The 16,161-nt window shown below is 45.5% G+C and overlaps 1 protein-coding gene and 1 pseudogene across 2 annotated transcripts; both read left to right on the plus strand.

Annotated features, from left to right (window-relative positions):
* Positions 1 to 577: 577 nt before the first annotated feature.
* On the plus strand, positions 578 to 14,084 carry LOC311110317 (uncharacterized protein). Its single transcript, XM_084188857.1, has 7 exons — positions 578 to 1,058; positions 1,648 to 1,778; positions 1,968 to 2,141; positions 8,556 to 8,693; positions 9,073 to 9,184; positions 9,429 to 9,553; positions 12,077 to 14,084. Exons 1-7 carry the CDS (start codon positions 800 to 802, stop codon positions 13,010 to 13,012), a joined length of 1,875 nt encoding a protein of 624 aa, XP_084044983.1. The 5' UTR covers positions 578 to 799; the 3' UTR covers positions 13,013 to 14,084.
* Positions 10,413 to 11,331, plus strand: LOC311110297 (annotated as a pseudogene). The gene is made up of 2 exons: positions 10,413 to 10,443; positions 10,585 to 11,331. The product of its transcript is annotated as an uncharacterized misc_RNA (transcript).
* Positions 14,085 to 16,161: the final 2,077 nt, after the last annotated feature.

Genomic DNA, 16,161 nt, shown 5'->3' on the forward strand with positions numbered 1-16,161 from the left:
TTGTCGTCCAAATATTTATATATTTCTTAATTCCATTATTTTCCTTTAGATTTGTGTGTATTGTTGTGAATTGTTAGATAGTATTGCACTGTTGGAGCTAGGAACACAAGCATTTCGCTACACCCGCAATAACATCTGCTAAATATGTGTATGTGACCAATACAATTTTATTTGAGAGTAGGCCAGTACAGAGTGACCGAAACAGTTTGTGCTTTAGTAAGGTTGGCTTCTTGGCGTTTAATGCTATGGTCATTAATTGCACCATACAGATGGAACGGAAATTCCAGAAGATTGATTTGGTAGTAGTAGCAGAGAAGTTTTTGCGTGTCCAAGGTTTTAGTGCAGAAGAACTACAGTGGGTTTTGAGAGAAGAGGTTCCATCCTCCCAGGCCGACGACCTATTAGGACCAAAGTAGTGGGAAGGGGTGGTGGGTTTGTTGGGGATAGTGGTGTATTTATAGGGTAAGATAGTGGTGCAATTAAATTCCCCCCCAATCTCCTTTTCGTGAACACTCCGACCTGTGAAAGGCAGCAACACGCAACCAAGCGTCTAGTCTGCCAGAAAACTACACAAAGAAGAAGAAAGAGGGTAAACGGAAGTGAACAGCAAGAACAATTTCCACGTTAGCGTTTATATTGTTATTTAGACGTTTATTAACACCCTGGAATTCAAAATATGACTAATTTAACTGCACAGCATCACATACTTACGACATGTAGTCTTTAATTCCCGTTGGAGAGGACTTGGTTGATAGGTGTTATCTAGGTAACACTAGCTAGCTGCTAGCGGTAGCTAACAATGGCTAACTGTATCGTTTTTCACACTCAAATAGCCTCCATCATGGAGGTTCTAGCGAATGCAGCCGTGGCAGAGATCTGTAAACTCGTAGACGACGACTATGCAGTGTTTCGTTTGGAAATAACTCAAAGCCAGAAAGAAAACAGGGCATTGCGGAGGAAACTGCAGCTACTTGAACTGAAGGTGGCACGGGAACGCGTCCTCGCCAGTCGTCCCAGTAGTATCAAGATCCTCGACAAATACAGAGGAATGGCAAGAGGTACATTTTGCAGAAGGCAGGGGTTGTCGCCCCGTTCCCATCTGCACATGTGTTCACAGGTGTTACCCAGAATTGGGTCTTGGTCCGTTTTTGGATAGAATGCAATAATTCCCTTGATTATTTAGCAAAGAAACAATATATTCTAACCAGATTATTGATTTATAGCATTTCGTATGATTTACTCAATGAAGACAATGTAATGCATGGAACATAATACATAGTAAAAAAGCTGATGTTTTATTGTCACATACCCCAGATAGGTGCAGTGAAATGTGTTGTTTTACAGGGTCAGCCATAGTAGTACGCCTCCCCTTGAGCAAATTAGGGTTAAGTGCCTTGCTCAAGGGCACATCAACATTTTTTTTTTTTTTTTTTTACCCTGTTGGCTCAGGTATTCCAACCAGCAACCATCTGGTTACTGGCCCAACGCTCTAACCACTAGGCTACCTACGGCCATCTATATCAAGAACTTATGAGATGAATTACCTTACATCCATGTCATTTCTAGACAGTGTCAATAATGTACAAGATACCATTGAACATTCACAGTAGCTAACCTAACCACCTCTTTTCCCCCAATCGCTCTCAGGTGAAGGACATCTCACTGGAGGCCACAGGAGCTTTGTGAAGCCAGCGGGACACAATACATGGAGAGATGACCAACCAATCACGGTTGATGAGGGGAGTAGAACGTCAACCCAGCACATTATTGTGATAGAGGTTAGTGTAATAATGTTGCATAAAATCAAATGAGGCCTGTTTATTTCAGAAAGGCTCCCCTCAGCTATTCACTTGCTTACATGTACATCATAATTCATCTTACATAGGTGAGCTTGTGAGACTTCCCTACAAGATTGATATCCAATTCAGCTCATGTACCGGTAATAACCTCCTCTCTTTTTGTGTCAGTCTGCAGATGCAGAGGCTGCAGGTCCTGGGGTCAAGCAGGAGAGGTCTGAAGGAGAGGAGGACCCACGGCAAAGCAGAGACATCCAGACTGGAGCAGCTGGAGCGCCCCCTGTAGCCATGGAGGACCCCACCACCGCCCCAGTGCAGCCCAGGACCCGAAGAAGCATCACCGAGGTCAGTGGAATGCCGAACGCCGTCCTCAAGTCAGACACAAAGACTTTAACAGGGCTGGGGCGACTCGGCTGTCCTCCTGCTCCCTGCACAGAGTATTTACTTTACGGTAACCCAAGGACGGTAATGTCCCATCAGGACTCAGGTGTCGCGTTACAGACTCACAGTGATCCGTCCTGTTCATACGCTACAGAGACACAGATGATACCTGGTAACATGCCTGTGGGCTTAGATACACAGACTAATCCAATGAGAGGGGACTGGAACCAGTACAGCAGTAGTGTATACTCTGAAGGGTTCCTAGATAAGAAAGGGGAGGGTCTGGTCGTAGATGAGGTGACTGTGAAAGTGGAGGGCGATGCTCCTCTGACATGGAATGCAGACGAGACTCACTTAGGAGAAGGACACTCACAAGGCAACACCAGTGACTTCTTAGACTACAGGGAAAGCTTAGAGACTAATCTAAATGTCTCAACCCACTCCCCTTTACACCCAGTGGCCATGTCTATGGCACCTTCCGATTCACAAGGCAGCGTCCTTTTTGATCAGGTATCGAACTCAAACAACCAAAAGGCCAAGCCGCGGGAAGGGGGAGCAACAACGGGCGGTAAAGAGAAGCGGTTCCTCTGCATGTTCTGTAACAAAGGCTTCAGCTGCTCCCAGAAGGTGGAGATCCATCAGAGGGTCCACACAGGGGTGAAACCCTTCACCTGTACCCAGTGTCACATGCGCTTCGCCCATGCGGGCAACCTGAAGAGGCACCAGAGGGTCCACACAGGGGTGAAACCCTTTAGCTGTACCCAGTGTCACATGTGCTTCGCCCAGGCTGGTGACCTGAAGAGGCACCAGAGGGTCCACACAGGGGAGAAACCCTACAGCTGTACCCAGTGTCACATGCGCTTCGCCCAGGCTGGTGACCTGAAAAGGCACCTGAAGGTCCACATGTGAGAAAGGCCAATTTGCCTGAAGTTTAGATCAAACCCTGCATTAAAGACAAAGATTCATTTTCATTGTTGTCAACAGAAAAGATCCAGATGCATTTGGAATAACGAGAGTAACCGATTTCAGTGTTGAATATTCCTGAATAGAAGATTGCATCCAGACATTGTGTGATATATAAGGTTTACAAGCCTAAAAAGTCTGTTACATATTGTGTTTATACTGTGTAGGCTATATGATGTTCCCAATTGCATGTTTCATTACTTCCATTCACTACTTTCCCAAGACACTTTTTATGAGAAATTGAAGTTCATGCAGATTTTTAGGTGTGGTTTTCATATGGTGTAATTAACACTTGTTTATGTTTAATAAACACAACATGGGACTTTTAATTCTGACTTTTGACTCTCTTTACTATACAGTGAGGGAAAAAAGTATTTGATCCCCTGCTGATTTTGTACGTTTGCCCACTGACAAAGAAATTATCAGTCTATAATTTTAATGGTAGGTTTATTTAAACAGTGAGAGACAGAATAACAACAAAAAAATCCAGAAAAACGCATGTCAAAAATGTTATAAATTGATTTGCATTTTAATGAGGGAAATAAGTATTTGACCCCCTCTCAATCAGAAAGATTTCTGGCTCCCAGGTGTCTTTTATACAGGTAACGAGCTGAGATTAGGAGCACACTCTTAAAGGGAGTGCTCCTAATCTCAGCTTGTTACCTGTATAAAAGACACGTCCACAGAAGCAATCAATCAATCAGATTCCAAACTCTCCACCATGGCCAAGACCAAAGAGCTCTCCAAGGATGTCAGGGACAAGATTGTAGACCTACACAAGGCTGGAATGGGCTACAAGACCATCGCCAAGCAGTTTGGTGAGAAGGTGACAACAGTTGGTGCGATTATTCGCAAATGGAAGAAAGACAAAATAACTGTCAATCTCTCTCGGCCTGGGGCTCCATGCAAGATCTCACCTCGTGGAGTTGCAATGATCATGAGAACGGTGAGGAATCAGCCCAGAACTACATGGGAGGATCTTGTCAATGATCTTAAGGCAGCTGGGACCATAGTCACCAAGAAAACAATTGGTAACACACTACGCCGTGAAGGACTGAAATCCTGCAGCGCCCGCAAGGTCCCCCTGCTCAAGAAAGCACATATACAATGGGGAGAACAAGTATTTGATACACTGCCGATTTTGCAGGTTTTCCTACTTACAAAGCATGTAGAGGTCTGTAATTTTTATCATAGGTACACTTCAACTGTGAGAGATGGAATCTAAAACAAAAATCCACAAAATCACATTGTATGATTTTTAAGTAATTAATTTGCATTTTATTGCATCACATAAGTATTTGATCACCTACCAACCAGTAAGAATTCTGGCTATCACAGACCTGTTCGTTTTTCTTTAAGAAGCCCTCCTGTTCTCCACTCATTACCTGTATTAACTGCACCTGTTTGAACTCGTTACCTGTATAAAAGACACCTGTCCACACACTCAATCAAACAGACTCCAACCTCGCCACAATGGCCAAGACCAGAGAGCTGTGTACGGACATCAGGGATAACATTGTAGACCTGCACAAGGCTGGGATGGGCTACAGGACAATAGGCAAGCAGCTTGGTGAGAAGGCAACAACTGTTGGCGCAATTATTAGAAAATGGAAGAAGTTCAAGATGACGTTCAATCACCCTCGGTCTGGGGCTCCATGCAAGATCTCACCTCGTGGGGCATCAATGATCATGAGGAAGGTGAGGGATCAGCCCAGAACTACACGGCAGGACCTGGTCAATGACCTGAAGAGAACTGGGACCACAGTCTCAAAGAAAACCATTAGTAACACACTACGCCATCATGGATTAAAATCCTGCAGCGCACGCAAGGTCCCCCTGCTCAAGCCAGCGCATGTCCAGGCCCGTCTGAAGTTTGCCAATGACCATCTGGATGATCCAGAGGAGGAATGGGAGAAGGTCATGTGGTCTGATGAGACAAAAATAGAGCTTTTTGGTCTAAACTCCACTCGCCGTGTTTGGAGGAAGAAGAAGGATGAGTACAACCCCAAGAACACCATCCCAACCGTGAAGCATGGAGGTGGAAACATCATTCTTTGGGGATGCTTTTCTGCAAAGGGGACAGGACGACTGCACCGTATTGAGGGGAGGATGTATGGGGCCATGTATCGCGAGATCTTGGCCAACAACCTCCTTCCCTCAGTAAGAGCATTGAAGATGGGTCGTGGCTGGGTCTTCCAGCATGACAACGACCCGAAACACACAGCCAGGGCAACTAAGGAGTGGCTCCGTAAGAAGCATCTCACGGTCCTGGAGTGGCCTAGCCAGTCTCCAGACCTGAACCCAATAGAAAATCTTTGGAGGGAGCTGAAAGTCCGTATTGCCCAGCGACAGCCCCGAAACCTGAAGGATCTGGAGAAGGTCTGTATGGAGGAGTGGGCCAAAATCCCTGCTGCAGTGTGTGCAAACCTGGTCAAGACCTACAGGAAACGTATGATCTCTGTAATTGCAAACAAATGTTTCTGTACCAAATATTAAGTTCTGCTTTTCTGATGTATCAAATACTTATGTCGTGCAATAAAATGCAAATGAATTACTTAAAAATCATACAATGTGATTTTCTGGATTTTTGTTTTAGATTCCGTCTCTCACAGTTTAAGTGTACCTATGATAAAAATTACAGACCTCTACATGCTATGTAAGTAGGAAAACCTGCAAAATCGGCAGTGTATCAAATACTTGTTCTCTCCACTGTACATGCCCGTCTGAAGTTTGCCAATGAACATCTGAATGATTCAGAGGAGAACTGGGTGGAAGTGTTGTGGTCAGATGAGACCAAAATGGAGCTCTTTGGCATCAACTCAACTCGCCGTGTTTGGAGGAGGAGGAATGCTGCCTATGACCCCAAGAACACCATCCCCACCGTCAAACACGGAGATTGAAACATTATGCTTTGGGGGTGTTTTTCTGCTAAGGGGACAGAACAACTTCACCGCATCAAAGGGATGATGGATGGGGCCATGTACCGTCAAATCTTGGGTGAGAACCTCCTTCCCTCAGCCAGGGCATTGAAAATGGGTTGTGGATGGGTATTCCAGCATGACATTGACCCAAAACACACGGCCAAGGCAACAAAGGAGTGGCTCAAGAAGGAGCACATTAAGGTCCTGGAGTGGCCTAGCCAGTCTCCAGACCTTAATCCCATAGAAAATCTGTGGAGGGAGCTGAAGGTTCGAGTTGCCAAACGTCAGGCTCGAAACCTTAATGACTTGGAGAAGATCTGCAAAGAGGAGTGGGACAAAATCCCTCTTGAGATGTGTGCAAACCTGGTGGCTAAGTCATGTTTTGCAGAGGGGTCAAATAGTTATTTCCCTCATTGAAATGCAAATCAATTTATAAAATTTTTGACATGCGTTTCTCTGGATTTTTTTGTTGTTATTCTGTCTCTCACTGTTCAAATAAACCTACCATTAAAATTATAGACTGATCATTTCTTTGTCCGTGGGCAAATGTACAAAATCAGCAGGGGATGAAATACTTTTTTCCCTCACTGTACATCACATCTGATCTCACCCTATTCTGCATACACCCAACAGCACTTTATAACCAATATAGACTTACTAAATATACCTACACAGACCCACACACTAACAAACACCTACTGTACAGTCGTGGTCAAAAGTTTTGAGAATGACACAGGTAAAGTTTGCTGCTTCAGTGTTATGAGATATTTTTGTCAGATGTTACTATGGTATACTGAAGTATAATTACAAGCATTCCATAAGTGTCAAAGGCTTTTATTGACAATTACATTAAGTTAATGCAAAGAGTCAATATTTGCAGTGTTGACCCTTCTTTTTCAAGACCTCTGCAATCCGCCCTGGCATGCTGTCAATTAACTTCTGGGCCACATCCTGACTGATGGCAGCCCATTCTTGCATAATCAATGCTTGGAGTTTGTCAGAATTTGTGGGTTTTTGTTTGCCCACCCGCCTTTTGAGGATCGACCACAAGTTCTCAATGGGATTAAGGTCTGGGGAGTTTCCTGGCCATGGACCCAACATTTCGATGTTTTGTTCCCTGAGCCACTTAGTTATCACTTTTGCCTTATGGCAAGGTGCTCCATCATGCTGGAAAAGGCATTGGTCATCACCAAACTGTTCTTGGATGGTTGAGAGAAGTTGCTCTCGGAGGATGTGTTGGTACCATTCTTTATTCATGGCTGTGTTCTTAGGCAAAATTGTGAGTGAGCCCACTCCCTTGGCTGAGAAGCAACCCCACACATGAATGGTCTCATCATGCTTTACTGTTGGCATGACACAGGACTGATGGTAGCACTCACCTTGTCTTCTCCGGACAAGGTGTTTTCCAGATGCCCCAAACAATCGGAATGGGGATTCATCAGAGAAAATGACTTTACCCCAGTCCTCAGCAGTCCAATCCATGTACCTTTTGCAGAATATCAGTCTGTCCCTGATGTTTTTCCTGGAGTGAGGTGGCTTCTTTGCTGCCCTTCTTGACACCAGGCCATCCTCCAAAAGTCTTCACCTCACTGTGCGTGCAAATGCACTCACACCTGCCTGCTGCCATTCCTGAGCAAGCTCTGCACTGGTGGTGCCCCGATCCTGCAGCTGAATCAACTTTAGGAGACGGTCCTGGTGCTTGCTGGACTTTCTTGAGCGCCCTGACGCCTTCTTCACAACAATTGAACCTCTCTCCTTGAAATGGTTGATTTAGGTGCAATCTTACTAGCAGCAATATCCTTGCCTGTGAAGCCCTTTTTGTGCAAAGCAATGATGACGGCACGTGTTTCCTTGCAGGTAACCATGGTTAACAGAGGAAGAACAATGATTTAAAGCACCACCCTCCTTTTAAAGCTTCCAGTCTGTTATTCTAACTCAATCAGCATGACAGAGTGATCTCCAGCCTTGTCCTCGTCAACACTCTCACCTGTGTTAACTAGAGAATCACTGATATGATGGCAGCTGGTCCTTTTGTGGCAGGGCTGAAATGCAGTGGAAATGTTTTTGGGGGATTAAGTTCATTTTCATGGCAAAGAGGGACTTTGCAATTAATTGCAATTCATCTGATCACTCTTCATGACATTCTGGAGTATATGCAAATTGCCATCATCAAAACTGAGGCAGCAGACTTTGTGAAAATTAGTATTTGTGTCATTCTCAAAACATTTGACCACGACTGTACACGTCAAAATAGTTTAATCAGGTTTGTCTGATGATTTATCATAGCTGACTTATTTTTACCCACAACATATTATTTATGTCCACCATGATGGGTTTAACAACAATGAAGTAATTATGTAACTACAGTAAAGGACTCAAACATAGTGGGGATGGGTAAACACTCCATGTTGAAAGTGTGTTTATTATCTGTGTGTGCGTGTGTACGTACCTGAGGGAAGGTATGTCTGTAATCTGTATCACCTGTCTCTTCCAGGAGCAGGAGGAGGGGTGTGAGGAGGGTCTGGGGAACCCTGAGGGGACCATGGTCATGGAGGACAACCAGACTACACCTCCTCCTGAACCCACAGAGGAACCAGCTGAACAGCACAGGACCACACACAGTCTCACTGAGGTGAGCCCACTGTGAACTATTGTCTGCATAGTATTAGGTCAGGGCTCGTATCCACAGTGTCTCAGAGTAGTAGTGCAATCTAGGATCAGTTTTGCCTTTTAGATCATAATTAATAAGAATATGTAGCCAGATGGGGACCTGATCCTCAATTTGAGACTTTGTGGATACGGGCCCAGGTCTTGATAGATTTTGTCTTAAGTGTGGGACTATGTCTTTGAGTTATCAAACCATTAACAACATCTAACCAGTAGCAAATGAACGTACATGTTTGCATAGTACTCATAGCCATCCCTAATTGCTCAATCAGAAGATGCTCCATAGCAGGGTGCTCATATCAGATTTCTTGATCCAACATCCTCTCACTTTGTATCTCTTACAGTCAGTAGACATGGAGGATGGGAAGTCTGATCTGCTGCTAGTCAAAGAGGAGACAATAGAAGATGGATCAGAGAGCATTGAACTGCTGAGTGGAGTAAAGATGGGGGAGCAAGGTAAGGAGAAATACATATAGCCTACATACAGTAATAGATCTTCAATGGGAATAGTGATGCGCCTGACTTTCTTTGTCTGAATTCTCTTTATTCATTCATTAAGTGAAATCAATACAACATATATTTACATATAAAAACACACATTATAATGTATGAACTTGACCAGGTAATTGACCAAAAAAAACTCCAGATGTAGAGTTTTCTCTGCCATATTTTTAGTCTATTTTCTAACCTCTTCTTGTAGGTGGTTGGCTGGAGGCTAACAGAGATTGGGCAGCCGTCTTGGATTCCCAGACCCAGACGGGAGCAGCCAAGGGCCCAGGGAATAACATCACTGAGCAGGCCAGGACCAGAGGCGACACAGTGGAGGTCAGTGGATGGGACAGCGTCCTCAACTCTGGGCTGGGGAACAACACTGTTAACCACAACCAGAAACAGACAGTTGATCACAAAACAACATCCAAACTTAGTCTCCATGACAACAGACTGGCTGAGACTAGGGCAAGGCGTAGATTTGATCCGGGACAGGGAGGTGACCGTATGCGGCGGGAGAGAACAGACGCTGCTAGCGATGCTCCGTCCTGCTCCTATAGTTGTGATTCAGAGAGACTGATGGCGCCTCAGGTTAACCCCCTAACACAGTGGTCACTTTCTGAGTCAAAATGCAAGCCTTAAAAAATGTAAGCCTATGCAACATGAACCTATTAAAAACAGTACTGTATGAATGAGGTTTGTGCAGTAGGCTTTAGGCCCAATACATTAACACCACATATTGGCTTTACTTGACTTGCTCCGATGAACAGAGAAAGTGAAATATTCTTCAATATAAAAAAAACAACGCAAGCCTATCGATACACTTTCCTACTCATTCATTACAACTGCAGTGCTGGTTGTAGTGCGAGGGGAAGAAGGAAGAATGCACATTTTATTGCTTATAAAAGTGTTGAATACAAAGTGTTGACAGTGCTGAGTAAGAACTTAAACATGAACTCACTCATAAAAACAGCACCTCTTTGCTGTATTCGTTGACAGTCTCTCTCTAGTCATGATTTTAAAAGTTTTTACATCTCACAGTATCAACTTCGCTGTAGCTTTCTTTTAAGCCTGCTACGTTACTGCAGACACGGTAATCTGAGCCATCCGATTGGCCGGAGGTAGGCCTATAGTGCACTTGATTTGCTCTCCGGGCCTGCCGGCAAGGCAGAGGTTGTACCTTCAAACACATGCAATGGTTCAAAATGGGAACACCGCTGAATCGGGTGCACCTACAGCCAACAGCGCCAGACAAATAATAATAAATAGGAACGCAAGGCTTTATCATTGGGTTTTTTACAGAACTGTTCGGCCATCGACTAGGAATGCATTGGAGATCGACCGGTTGGTGACCACTGCCCTAACAGGTGAATTTAGTCTCTATGACAACAGACTCGCTGAGACCAGGGCGAGGCGCAGATTTGGTCTGCGGGGACGGGGAGGTGTTTGTATGCGGCGGGAGAGAACAGACACAGACTCGGCTAGCGATGCTCCGTCCTGCTCCTATAGTTGTGATTCAGAGAGACTGATGGCGCCTCAGGTTAACCCCCTAACAGGTGCTGCCTTCAGCCTGCCTTCTATAGGATCTATCAACTGGAACATGGATCCTGTGACAACACAGACACTCCCTGGCCTTCATCCTCCTCACACTCGCCTAATGTAAAACCAGAACTCAGACAATACCAGTGCCTCAACAATAAATGGCTGCACAAGCCCATTGACAAATGACAGTAGTAGTAATGCTATCAGTAGATCCGGTGGCAAAGAGAAGCACTTCTAGTGTTCATTCTGTGGGAAAGCCTTCAGTTTCCCCAAACAGGTGGAGATCCACCAGAGGATGCACATGGGGGAGAATCTGTTTGGTTGCCACCTGTGCCAGGCAAGTTTCTCCCACTCGTCCAAGATTGAAGAGGCACCAGAGGATCCACACCGGGGAGAAACCCTCCAGCTGCCCCCAGTGTGAGAAGAGGTTCTCCCACAAGCACCAGCTGAAGATGCGCCTGAAGATGCACACAGGAGAGAGGCCGTTCGCCTGTACGCACTGCGGGAAGAGGTTCTCAGAGAGGAGCTACCTGAGGATACACCAGCAAAAAATGCACACGGCCCATGAGTAGTGACATGTAATGTAGTACTAGTTTGTTCGTTTGTAGTTAATTCTGTCGGTTTTGGATGTAGTAGGGAACTGGATGAGGTGAACTGAGGAAAGAATGAGTATGATGAGGCAGAGTTGATGATATGGTGATGGTTGGTGTGATGGTGTCTGTAAAAATGCTTCACTGATGAAAAGTGATAACTATGTCCCTTTAGCTTTTATAGTGAGGTAAGGATAGTACCTCAATTCATGTTTACTTGACATAAAGTAGTGAAGATGTGTGTAATGTAATGTTGAACCTTTTCCAAAGTATTCTAAAATTAATTTTATCAAAGTGAGGGTACCAGATTTACAGAAAAGGTAAAGTGTTACCATAGTGAGAAAAGTTATTCTACTTGTCAAATGTATTGTTTTGTGCAATAAAAGTACTGTACTTCATGTTATGTGAGGGTATGACCATTTTGTTGCAATTAAATACAAAATCAACTCTGTGCTGACTGACTTGGTTATTTTTGTATCATTGCAGGGTCTGCGTTTCCCTTATCAGTCGAACCAAAACATTACACTTCATTCTTGAATCAACACATGGACATTTCTTTTATAATAAACTCCAATGGCTCCATATTGTTAGGTACTTGAATCACAGTGTTAGAGATGGGCTTGACTGTGGTTAACATTTTATAATATAATGTCATGTTTCTGTTTGTACAGCAAAGAGTTTCTTATATAAACCTTTATATGCTCTTCTGTACAATTTGTGTTTACAGTCTGCAGTCCATGAAGACCTGCTGATCTCCGGTGTTACTGGCGGGAGAGACTGGACCTCTGAAGCGGCTGGTCACAATCCCTGGCCCCGGATCAGGACCCTGGATCAGAAGCCGTCCCTCTTCCTTCCCGAGTCAGAACCAGGGCCGAACCACGAGGGACAGAGACTCCACCACAACCACTACACAGAACACAACCAGTGGACAGGTGGAATGAACCACCTCAGTCCTGGTGGTCATCAGAGAGACAGAGGCTCCAGTCTGCAGCACAGACCCTTCTCTTCACAGTCTCAGTGCAGGGATGAAGCAGGGCCTGGGGCTGATAGAGATATACCCTCCTGTTCCTATGATACAAACACCACAGTATCTATGCTGAACAGAGCAGGTCATCCTGGGCTTCAGCCTTCAGAGAGAGTGGTGGGAGAGCCCCCTGGTGGGAGTCTATCAGCAAGTCTGTCTTTTCCTTCAGGGTCTCATCTAATGCCTGGTGACTGGGTTCATGGAAGGCCTGGACCTGGGTCTAGCCTTCCTCAGTTACCTCATGGTTACCCAACCAATACAGACAGGGTCAGGATGGGCGTTCACCACAAGAGGTACCTAGCCTATAACACAGCACACAATCTCAACAACACCCAAACAATGGCTAGAGGTCAAGGAGAGAGCTCAAAGACTAACCACCTGAGGGTGGTGGCTCCTGCTTCTACCTCCTCTGGTGTCATTGGATCACAACGTGGGAGGCCGAGTGTTAGGTTGGACGCTGACAAGCCGTATGCCTGCCCCACGTGTGGGAAGCGTTTCACTGAGGCAAACTATGTGAAGAGGCACCAGACCGTTCACACCAAGGAGAGGCCCTTCAAGTGCAAACTATGTTACAAGAGCTTCGCCTTCCTGAGTAACCTTATCAGGCATAAGAGTGTCCACAATGGGAAGAAATCGTAGCATTGTGGCTTGAGATGTACAAAAGGGGATATCTGAGAACCATTCTTTAGCTGACATAATATAATTATCATGTGAAGTGTATTGGGGAAAGAGGTTAATTAAACACATACCCCTCCTTAACCCTTTAACTGTGTAAAGACCTGTTTTTAGAGAGACAGTAAATCTAGGCTAGAACAAGGATAGTTGAATATTTACCTTACTGAGGATGGAATAAAGTCATTATTTTCTACTCTATTCTTGCTAACACACTGTTCTTTCTAAACAAGTCTGCTCTGAGCTTGAAAGATACTGATCATAGATTTGATGTGTAATGTAATAAGCAGTACAATTTTTTCAAAGAACAGTGCGCATTCCTTTTTCGTTTAACCACACCCTTTGAGCTATGGCGCCAACCAAAAAAGACCCTCTTCTTCAGTGTTAACAGAATCGCTGTGTGTATTAACTGTTGCTGGAGATCAGAAGTGTCCAGTGAGAGAATGGTAGGTTGAGGTTGTACAGAAGGTGTCGTATGCTGAGGCAGTGAAGAGAGTAGTAGAGGAAGATCCAGGGCAAGGGATCCTAAGAGGTTCCCTGTGAGTAGGCCCAGGCCAATAGAGAGTTATAGGAATAACGTGTGCTTCAGAAAGGTTGGCTTCTTAGCGCTCATTGTCATGGTTATCAACTGTACCGCAGAAATGGAACCTAAATCACAGAAAATATATGTTGTGGTAGCTGCAGAGAAGAAATTGGGTGTATTACGTGATTTTACTGCAGAAGATTTACAAGGTGAGTTGAACGATAGTGTCCCGTCCTCCCAGGCTGCTGGCCTGGTGTAGGATCAGATAGGGAAAAGTAATTGAATAGTGGTGAAGTTGAATGGTTGTAGGGTTAGTTGGTAGGGCAATTTTTCTTCCCTTTTTGTGTAACAAAGTGTCTTAAATTCACACTCCAGAACAGTAGGCGGACACAGCCCACACATTAGGTGGCGGCATGCACCTCTATCGAATGTTTGTGGACCAGCATAATACCAAGAATAAGGCTGTGACCTCTGCGATTTCCTTTCAAAATAAAAGTCCCGCAATGAAGATGGTACAAAATAATACAAATGGTTTATGTTTTTTTTATGTGCTGATATTAATTTTTTGTGTACCTAATCGTTTCCTATGACCGAAAAAAATCACTAACCTCGATTTGGATGAAGAATTCTACTTCAACAAGACGGTGACGCAGGACATTCTGCTCACCCTGGACCAAACCCTAATCCCAGAGACTCGGAAGAGAAAGAGACTGCGCAAGAGAGGCCTACATGCGGGCACCCTGACAAAACTACTTTGGCGAGTAAATGGCATAGAGGAGTTTAAACAGGCAAAGCGTCAATACAAGACTAAGATCGAATCCTACTACGCCGGCTCTGACGCTTGTTGGATGTGGCAGGGCTTGCAAACTATCACGGATTACAAAGGGAGTATGCGCTGACCAGCTGAAAAGTGTCTTCACTGGCATTTTCAACCTCTTCCTGACCCAGTCTGTAATACCTACATGTTTCAAGCAGACCACCATAGTCCATGTGCCCAAGAACGCCAAGGTAACCTGTCTAAATGACTATCGCCCAGTAGCACTCACATCTGTAGCCATGAAATGCTTTGAAAGGCTGGTCATGGCTCACATCAACACCATCATCCCAGACACCTTGGACCCACTCCAATTCGCATACTGCCCCAACAGATCCACAGATTAAGCAATCTCTATTGCTTTCTACACTGCCCTCTCCCACCTGGACAAGAGGAACACCTATGTGAGAATGCTGTTCATTGACTACAGCTCAGCTTTAAACACCATAGTGCCCTCCAAGCTCATCACTAAGCTAAGGACCCTGGAACTGAACACCTCCCTCTGCAACTGGATCCTGGACGTCCTGATGGGCCGCCCCCAGGTGGTGAGGGTAGGCAACAACACATCTGCCACGCTGACCCTCAACACAGGGGCCCTTCAGGGGTGCGTGCTTAGTCCCCTCCAGTACTCCCTGTTCACCCACGACTCCGTGGCCGCACACGACTCCAACACCATCATTAAGTTTGCTGACGACACAACAGTGGTAGGCCTGATCACCGACAACGATGAGACAGCCTATAGGGAGGAGGTCAGAGACCTGGCAGTGTGTTGGCAGGAGAACAACCTCTCCCTCAACGTCAGCAAGACAACAGAGCTGATCGTGCACTACAGGAAATGGAGCGCCGAGCACGCCATCATTCACATCGACAGGGCTGTATTGGAGCGGGTCAAGAGCTTCAAGTTCCTCGGTGTCCACATCACCTAGGATCTGTCATGGTCCACACACATCAACACAGTCATGAAGAGGGCATGACAACGTGTCTTCCCCCTCAGGAGGCTGAAAAGATTTGGCATTCGCCCTCAGATCCTCAAAAGGTTCTACAGCTGCACCATTGAGAGCATCTCGACTGGTTGCATCACCGCTTGGTATGGCAACTGCTTCGCATCCGACCGCAAGGCACTACAGAGGGTAGTGAGTACGGCCCAGTACATCACTGGGACCGAGCTCCCTGCCATCTAGGACCTATATACCGTGGGGATGGTGCCAGGTTTCTTCCAGATGTGACGCTTGGCATTCAGGCCTAAGAGTTCAGTCTTGGTTTCATCAGACCAGAGAATCTTGTTTATCATGGTCTGAGAGTCCTTTATGTGCCTTTTGGCAAACTCCAAGTGGGCTGTCATGTGCCTTTTACTGATGAGTGGCTTCTGTCTGGCCACTCTACCATAAAGGCCTGATTGGTGGAGTGCTGCAGAAATGGTTGTCCTTCTGGAAGGTTCTCCCATCTCCACAGAGGAACTCTGGAGCTCTGTCAGAGTGACCATCAGGTTCTTGGTCACCTCCCTGACCAAGGCCCTTCTCCCCCGATTCCTCAGTTTAGCCAGGCGGCCAGCTCTAGGAAGGGTCTTGGTGGTTCCAAACTTCTTCCATTTAAGAATGATGGAAGCCACTGTGTTCTTGGGACCCTTCAATGCTGCAGACATTTTTGGTACCCTTCCCCAGATCTGTGCCTTGACACAATCCTGTATCGGAGCTCTACGGACAATCCCTTCGACCTCATGGATTGGTTTTTGCTCTGACATGCACTGTCAACTGTGGGACCTTATTTAGACAGGTGTGT

This window comes from Coregonus lavaretus (genome assembly GCF_964263955.1).
Source record: "Coregonus lavaretus genome assembly, contig: SUPER_35_unloc_3, whole genome shotgun sequence".
NCBI lineage: Eukaryota > Metazoa > Chordata > Actinopteri > Salmoniformes > Salmonidae > Coregonus > Coregonus lavaretus.